We start from the raw sequence: 9,292 nt of genomic DNA on the forward strand, positions 1-9,292 counted from the left end.
TTTCATAGAAATGAAAACATATCTGCCAAACTGCTGAAGTGACAGTTCATTGCTTTCAATGTATGGCATAATAATTAGTTTTCCATATATGGATATGAATATATATATTGATACCATAAGAAATATGGAGTCTCCACAGGCAATACGCATAGCAATACTGTTAGTATGACATAAATTTTATCCTGTCGAGATGCTCTGTTATAGTGCCCATACACGAGCAAAGTGCGTTCGATCGGTATGAATTCGTTTGCCCATATACGACACACAAAACCATTTTGCGTCCGTTCTTTAGAACTGGAAAACAATCGATGTCTGGGGCCATCGATGTTTTCGATGTTTTTGAAAGAAAACATCGATGTTTCATCGATGTTTTCAGTTAAAACAAAAATTAAAACTTAACAAATTTATTAAGAGATCATTGTTTTTGATTTTTGTTGAGAAAAAGTAGCTTATCTACTATATTCGATTTTAAAGCGCATCTCCTGTCCGATACAATTTGTCCAGCTTTGCTGAACGCTCGTTCAGAAGCGCAGGAAGACGCTGGTACGCAAAAATACTTCTTTGATAATATTGCTAAAGCTGTCGTATCCTTTGTATGCTCCTAAAATGAAGAGAAAATTATTTTTGTTATATTAACCATGTGAATAATTATATTACACTTATTATTACCTTCCAATAGTCAAGTGGATTGACTTCTTCAGCTTCATGCGCCGTTTCAAAATATTGGCGCAAAAGAATTATGGCGTCAGCTTTATTTGATTTTACTTTATCCTCCAGCTTTTGACTCATGAAGGAAAAGCGTTTGGGTTGTGGTGGTGTTGGCTGTGGACGTGGTGTTGTTTTTGACAAAAATGTGGAGACTTCTAACTCTAAGGCTTTTTTAGCCTGCTCAGCATTTGATGGCTGCAGGAATCCATCCTTTTTGAACCGTGGGTCCAAAATGGTTGCAAGCCTTGTCGCGGTACGCTCCTCGTACTGTGAAAATCTCTCTGCCATTCGGACCCTTAGGTAGTCGACGACTAGTTTAGCCTCTGGAGATATGAAAGAGTTCATTTCAAATATTTGTTTGCGCAGCTCACAGCATGTTGGAATGATCAGTGATATAGTCACTTTTGTGTCTGCAGAAACGGATACGGTTGCATCCTGAAATGGATTAAGTATCTCAACCAGTTCCTTTATGAGTGTTATTTCGTCTGCAGTAAACGGCGGTAAAGACTTTGGGGTTTTCAAAAGAACTCTCGAGATTGCTTCATTTGATCTCTAAAATAAACTGCATCATAAAGAGAGCACTATTCCAACGTAGGAACCTCCTGGATCAAACTGTACGGCTTATTAACGCCTTGCTCTTCCTTGAATTTAGCATAAGCTATATTGCTCGCTTTAAAAAAAGCGACTGTGCGCTTGCACTTCACAATAATTTCGGAAACGCATGGCAGCTTTAGCACATCTTGCACTAATAAATTTATCGTATGTGCAAAACGGGAATATGCATGATTTTAAGCAGCTCACAAGCTTTTTTTCATTGTAGCGTCATTTGTCTGTTACTACACAAACGACTTTACCTTGCAAGCCCCCATTCAGTTACAACATTATTTATAGTATCAGCAATGTTAACAGCTGAGTGGTTAGTTGGTGTGATAAGTTGGTTCGTCGACAAAATTTTTGAAGCAAGCTCAAAAGATTCGGATACAAAATGACACGTAACAGTTAGATATGATTCATTGGCTCTTGATGACCAGCCATCGGTTGTTAATGCGACGCTTTCGACAATCTGAAGCTCTGCTTTTAAAGTTTCTTTTAGACTATTGTATTCATTTTTTAATAGTACATTGCGCAGGTGAGTCTTACTNGGCATTTTGTAACNTGGATCTAGTTCATGGATCAGCTTGGTTAACCCAACATTATTAACCACATTTAGAGGTAAGACATCGGAAGCAACCATATTTAGTACCAGCTTGTCAATGCGTTTCTTTTTTTCAGAGGTATTAGAGTAGGATATCACGCCCAGTTGATATTGATGTTACTAAAAATACAAATACAGACACATGTTATAAGTATACATATACAACATACACACATTTTTACTTGTATGCAGAACTATTTAGAAACAATACTTACTTTTCACAAATTTGTCCATTTTTTATCACCACGCTTAAAGCCAACTCCACCGTTCGCCTTCAAGTTAGTCCAAGTTTACTGTATATTATCATAAATTTAATAAAAAAATCTTCACAGAGTTAACATGTGCGACAGGCAAGGGGAACATTTCTTGGAATTTATTTTTAATGTTGCATTTTTATCTATTTCATGGAATTTCGTTAATAAGTTAATCCAACTTTTATTTTTCTTACACTATGTATGTATATATATGAGCGCTTAGGCAAAAAGCGAAAACTTTGAAGCGTGATTTCTCGGTTTTTCTTTTTTACGATTATTCTTAATTGGCGGGCAGGATAGAAAAAAAAAACTAAACGTCGTATGGAATTAGGCCAAAGTTTATTATCATTGACATAAAATTATCTTATATTTAAACTAAAAAAAATATTAAGAAAAGTCAAGTTTTAACATATTTTTAAACAGCATAAAGTAAAATTCTTTTGATCAAAAGCCACTACTTATTAAATTTTTAATTAAATTTTACACTTTTTTTTTGGAATTTTTTTAGTTTAACTAGAAGATAAATTAATAAAAAATATGAATCTCTCTGAATCTCATCCTGGCCGCCGTCCGAAAAATGTACATGCGAGATGCATCGGGTAATTACTTCCCAAAGGCAGAATATCAAAGATTTCGTATCTAAAAAATTTGTGAAAGATGTTCAAATATATAACTATAAAGCCTAGAAATTTCGCTTGAATCAATAATTTGTTTCCCTCCCAAAAAAATCCTCAAAAAAATCGATTTTTGAAGCCTCGAAAGCAGGCTCTCCCCTTAACTCTTGCCATTGTCCGCGATCTTCACTGTTCGGCGACACGAGAGAAATGAGATTTTGTGCGCCGACAACGCCATACACGATAAACATGTTCGCGCACCGATCGTAAAAAATCAAACATTTTCGCGAACATGGATCGGTACGCGAACAAGCCCATACACGGTAAACCGCAAGCGCATACATACCGATCGAACGCACTTGTGTGCTCGTGTATGGGCGCTTTTACATAGACAATACAATATTTGTATTTCATACATCAATACCAACTGTATTAAATATACCCGAAATGAACATTAATTACAGTGTGGACATAAATAAATTGATCAGAATCTTTCAATTTAAAACGAATATATGAAAATAAAATATGAAATTAGAATTAATTACTTTTTTTGAAATGCATGTTATATTCGAATTATACTTTCATTGTACTTACCCTAATAATATTAAATATACTTACCTTAATCTATTACTTTAAGTTAACGAAATGAATTATACTTACCTCCTTTTTGTACATACATACATACTAACATTCCAACTGTTTTTTCCCGTTAGCTTTAAGATTTAGGCTAAGTCATCTAGTTGCTGAAATAAAGAAATGAATTGTTATTTGACCGCAATCGAGATCGCACGCGTTTCCTTTTTTTTCGCTATTTCGCCGTCGCAATTTTCCGCAAGTCAAGTGTCCGTACAGGCAATTGGTAAAGTATAATTAAGTGAATATTTATTTAACAACATTATTATATTAAACAACACGCATCCCGGAACAATTTAGTTCTCAAAAACGCTTGAGAAATTTCATGGCGCCCGAGCAGGGACAAATGCGTGTTTAAAAAAAAAAAAAAAATTTATCAAAATTTACTATCAGTGAAATAATTACTTTAATACAAAGATTTCTTTTTCGCAACCAATTGCCAAGTGTCGGTGTTCGGTTTTCGGAATTCGGTGTTCACGGCTGTGAAGGTGAAAAAACAACAAATTCTAAAACAAAAAATAACACAAAAAATTATAAAGGGGATTAAAAATCCAAAAATACATGTGCATATACATATATGCAAAGTGCGTGCAGTGAGAACCTATAAAACAAGCATATATATCTACATACACAGTGCGTGCAGTGAAATCTGTAAAAAACAAAAATTTATACATACATACATATTTGTAAGTGGAGTGCTAAAATACATACTTACCCATATAGTACTTACCTCAGCCTAAAAGAGCAAAAAACAAAAAAAAAAATAGAGAAAGAAGGAGTTATTGTGGAGTGCGTGCACATACATATATACATACAGTAATATAAATACATCGTGTGAGTGGCTAAAAGTTCGTGTGACAATTTCACCTAATACCCAAACCAGTGAAAAATTAAGAAGAAAAGGTGGAACAGTGCAAGGTGAATTTTTCATGCGGTACAGTGGTGGGCGCAAATAAAAGCTCGAAACGTTTTTGCCCTAAAAAAGTAAAATAATAATTGCATTACAGTTTAAAAAAAAAAAAAATTGTTTTACAGTTTAAAAAAAAAAAAAAACTGTTTAAAGTGCCGCATGGTGAAGAAACCGTTATAATTAAAAAAAAAAAAAAACACTTTCTAAAACCGTTGTTCTTGAAACCGTTGCTGCCATCCCGTTGCTGCTGGTATTAAGCCGCTGCCATCGTCATCACCGTTGCTGCCATCCCGTTGCTGCTGGTGCCAAGCCGCTGCTCTTATAGCTCCGTTGCTGCCATCACGTCGCTGCTGCCGACAATCTGCTGCTGCCATCACGTCGCTGCTGCCGTCAATCCGCTGCTGCCATTCCGCCGCTGCTGTCATCACGTCGCTGCTGTTATAACTCCGCTGCTGTCATCCCGTCGCTGCTGCTGTCGTCGTTCCGCTGCTGCTATCCCGTCGTTGCTGCTATAACTACATCGTTGCCATCACGTCGCTGCTGCTGTCATCGCTCCGCTGTTCCTATAATTCTTCGTCCATCCGCTGCTGCTTAAGTCGTCGTGGGAATGAGCTGCCGCTGCATCCTGTGCCAAAGGGACGTAAGCGCCGGCAAACAGCCGACGCACCAGGTAACGAGTGCGAATTATTGAAAGTGGTGCAAACAAAAAACAATAATAATAAAACTGCAAACGCACACTTTCAGTTTTTGGCTCTCCCTTTTCACATTACACGCATATTTATACATATATATACATATATCATTTTCTACATATATTATATATTATACATATACATATACATATTATATACATATATTGAAGTGAATGTGAAGGGATTTTGGGATTGCGGATTTGCCTACATTAAGGTACGACCTTTTTTTAAATCGCATAATTTTAAAATTTTAATTCGGTCAGTTTTTTCGCATATTACCTCGGGTTTTCGCAAATTTAATTATTGGACAATATTTTTTCGCGTTAAATTTTCGACTGTGCTAGTGCTCATTTTGCATAACTCATCGGTTTGGCTTTCGTATACTTGGGAATCGATATTATTCTTTCTCGTTTTCGTAACCGATTCCAAATATATTTGTTGCCAACCTCTATTGCTATTGGTTTGGCTTTCGTATATTTGGGAATCGATATATATATATTTTTTCGTTTTCGTTATCGATTTTTAATATATCTGTTGCCAACCTTTGTAGTTTTTTTTTTCGGAAATTCAATTTAAACACGCAAAATGAGCAAGCCAAAGCCAACTATCGCCAACCTCTCTCCAAGTAAGGAGTTAATCGACTTAAAGTCATTAAAGCGTCAAAGGACGGTGGCAAAAAATAGTATTTTGCGAATAAAGACGGGCCTTTTAGAAAAAACCATGTCGTTAGATCCAATTGAATTGGAATGTCGGCTCGACATATTAAATTCACATAGCGAAAAGCTAATGAAATGCCAATCTAAAATTGAAGAGATTGATGAAGACGACATGGCCCGAGGGGAGTTAGAGGACATAATTGTTGAAACGAAATCAATAATTAAAAATATTTTAGCCAAAAATAGAACGTCAATTGCCGAAACATCTTTCGTAGCTTCTCACAGCTCAAGACTCCCTAAAATGAATTTGCCGAAATTCAAGGGAGAATATTCAGAGTTTAAAAATTTTATGAGTTTGTTTGAGAGCTTGGTTCATAATGATCCAAATATCCCAGATATAGAAAAATTTAACCATTTGGTAAATTGTCTATCTGGAGAGGCTCTGGGGACAGTTAAAGCGTTTCAGATGTCGGATGAAAATTATCCGAAAGCGTTGGCAAGTCTCAAAAAAGTTTACGATAATAAGTGCTTGATATTTTTCAATACAATATCTAAACTTTTTGAGCTGCCAACCATCCCAAAGCCATCCGCGCCTTCATTGCGATCAATGATTGATGAAGTGTCTGCTGTTTATGACTCTTTGCTATCTCTGGGCGATGAGAAGCAAATAACAAACGCCATTATAATACATATAGTTATGACAAAGGTTGACTCTGCCACCCGATCCAAGTGGGAAGAGCAACTTGACTACGATCACTTACCATTATGGAAGGATTGCGAAGCAACTTTAAATAGAAGATTTCAGCAGTTAGCAGCGGAAGGAGCATCTTGTTCGAGGACGAAATCCGGAGCCACAACCAGCATGAGCCACATGAAACAGCCACACATGGACAGGACAAAATCAGCTTTAGTTTCTGCAGAGGCAAAGCAGCCAACTTGTCAAAAATGCAAGTCAAAGGAACATCCTTTAACTGCCTGCCCCACTTTCAAGGCGCTTCCGGTACAACAGAGGTTCGAGTTTGTGAAATCGGTGCCCTTATGCATAAATTGCTTGCGTAAGGGGCATACGGTATCCAAGTGCAGAGCGGATCGATGTCGTGTATGCAATCGATCGCATCACACATTGTTGCACCAGTACCCGGTTTCCTTCCCCGCTGCATCTCATCCGCAACCATCAACCACACATGCCATGCATACAGCGAGTATGCCGGATCGGGTAATGTTGGCGACAGCTGTTATTCAAGTGAGGACCAGTTATGGTGAATATCTGCCTGCGAGAGCGTTACTGGACTCAGGCTCCCAAGTCAACTTTATGACGGAGGACTTGGCACAAAAGTTGCGGATTCGTCGCCAACACAAAACGTTAAACATAATAGGAATTGGAAATTCCAATACGAAAGTGGGGACAAAATTAAGCGCGTTTGTTAAGTCGCGGGTAAATAATTACGAGTTTTCGGCGGAATTCTGGATAATGCGTTGCATTTCGGCTAATCATCCAGACCATAACATAAATGTTAATGGCTGGAAAATTCCGCACAATATTAAATTGGCGGATCCAGAATTCCATAAATCAAAAAAGATTGATATATTATTGGGTGCAGAAACCTTTTTCGATTTGTTAGCGGTTGGCCAAATTAAAAGTGGTCCTAATCAACCAACGCTACAGAAAACCCTTTTAGGGTGGGTTGTGTCTGGCAAATATGCCAGCAATCTAAGTCCTCCTCCTTCTGCAACTAGCACATTATGCCAATCTGAAGATGACTTAACGTCAATTAATTCGGTGGTCCAAAAGTTTTGGGCTTTAGAAGAATTACCTTCAGAAACTGGCATCAAATTCACACAAGAGCAAAAAGAGTGTGAAAAATTTTTCGTGAAAACAACTCAAGTATTGCCTTCAGGACGGCTTCAAGTAAGAATGCCTTTTAAAGCTGACCGTAAGTTACTCGGTCACTCCTATGAAACCGCAGTTCGGCGGTTTCAGGCCCTGGAGAGAAGGACATTAAAAGATCCAGAACTTCGCAAAATGTATCTGGACTTTATGAATGAATATAGAGCATTGGGTCACATGAGCCCAACGAACAATAAGATCCCGAGTGAGCCACACTACTTCATTCCGCATCAATGCGTTTTAAGACCAGAAAGCACAACAACCAAATTACGTGTTGTTTTTGACGCTTCGAGTCGTACTTCATCTCAAATCTCATTGAATGAACTTTTGATGGTAGGCCCAACTATCCAAGAAAAATTGTACTCAACTCTTCTTCGTTTTCGTCTACACAAGTACGCTTTAACGGCAGACATTACTAAAATGTACCGCCAAATAATGGTGCACGAAGAAGACAGAGATTGTCAGCTTATTGTGTGGAGAGAGCATCCCTCAGAGCATATTCAAATTTTTCGACTTAACACCGTTACTTATGGCACTGCGCCTGCACCATTTCTCGCAACACGGTGTTTACAAATGCTCAGCGATGCTAATACAACTAAATACCCACTCGGTTCATTGGCCATTAAAAGAGACTTTTATGTCGATGACTTATTGACAGGATCTGAAAATTTTGAGTCTCTAGATCTTATAAGAAGTGAGGTAATTAAAATATTAAACTCGGCAGGATTCACCTTAACGAAGTGGTTTTCGAACCACCCTAAATTTTTCGACAGTGATTGCACTGAAAAGTCATTAAGCTTCAATGACAAAAATTCAACTAAAACACTAGGAATCCATTGGTTGCCGAAAGAGGATTTGTTTCGATTTGTTTTGGATGCCAACTTTAATGATCTGCGAGCCACTAAACGGAACATATTGTCAGTCTCCGCTCGCCTTTTCGATCCTCTTGGATTATTAGCCCCACTAGTTACCAAAGCAAAAATCTTATTGCAAGAGCTTTGGATTCAAAAACTAGATTGGGATGAGTCGATTCCATTGCGCCTCGACACTAGCTGGCAGAATTTCAAAGCCAACCTACTGCAGCTCTCGTCAATTAGCATTCCTCGGTATGTAAACCTAGAGTCGACTGATATATGCCAAATCCATGGCTTCTCCGACGCTTCAATAAGAGCGTACGGATGCTGCATATACATACGAAGCCAATCTGCTAGTGGTGTCAAATGTATGCTGCTTACTGCAAAGTCTAGAGTGGCTCCGCTGAAGACCAAGTCTCTTCCGCGTCTCGAGCTCTCGGCAGCACATCTTCTTGCCAAATTATGGTCACGAGTTGCACCAATGTTGAGTCGACGATTCGAGAAAATTACATTTTGGACAGACTCTGAAATTGTATTGCACTGGGTAAAAACGCATCCATCTTCATTACAAACCTTTGTCGCAAATAGAGTGTCCGAAATCCAAGAATTGACTGACAATGTACAGTGGCGACATGTGCCAACGAAACAAAATCCTGCGGATCAAGTGTCTCGGGGTTGTAACGTGGACGAATTGAATAATTCTATATGGTTTGGCGGTCCACAGTTCCTCCTAGAAGACCCCGCTTTATGGCCAATTAACGCTCACTTCCAGCTCTCCCCAGAAAACGAAGCCTTAGAGAAGAAGAAAAACGCTGTCACATTTTCTGCAAATGTGAAAGATAACACTATAATGGAGCTGATTGAAAAATTCTCTTCTCATCAAAAGTT

General features: G+C 38.1%; 1 protein-coding gene across 1 annotated transcript; it reads right to left on the reverse strand.

Annotated features, from left to right (window-relative positions):
* Positions 1 to 388: 388 nt before the first annotated feature.
* LOC126767076 (E3 SUMO-protein ligase ZBED1-like) lies at positions 389 to 1,250 on the reverse strand. Its single transcript, XM_050484691.1, has 2 exons — positions 670 to 1,250; positions 389 to 601 (listed from the first exon to the last, which is right to left on the reverse strand). Exons 1-2 carry the CDS (start codon positions 1,051 to 1,053, stop codon positions 416 to 418), a joined length of 570 nt encoding a protein of 189 aa, XP_050340648.1. The 5' UTR covers positions 1,054 to 1,250; the 3' UTR covers positions 389 to 415.
* Between the last annotated feature and the right edge of the window lie 8,042 nt (positions 1,251 to 9,292).

The sequence above is a fragment of the Bactrocera neohumeralis genome, unplaced genomic scaffold, assembly GCF_024586455.1.
Source record: "Bactrocera neohumeralis isolate Rockhampton unplaced genomic scaffold, APGP_CSIRO_Bneo_wtdbg2-racon-allhic-juicebox.fasta_v2 ctg3895, whole genome shotgun sequence".
NCBI lineage: Eukaryota > Metazoa > Arthropoda > Insecta > Diptera > Tephritidae > Bactrocera > Bactrocera neohumeralis.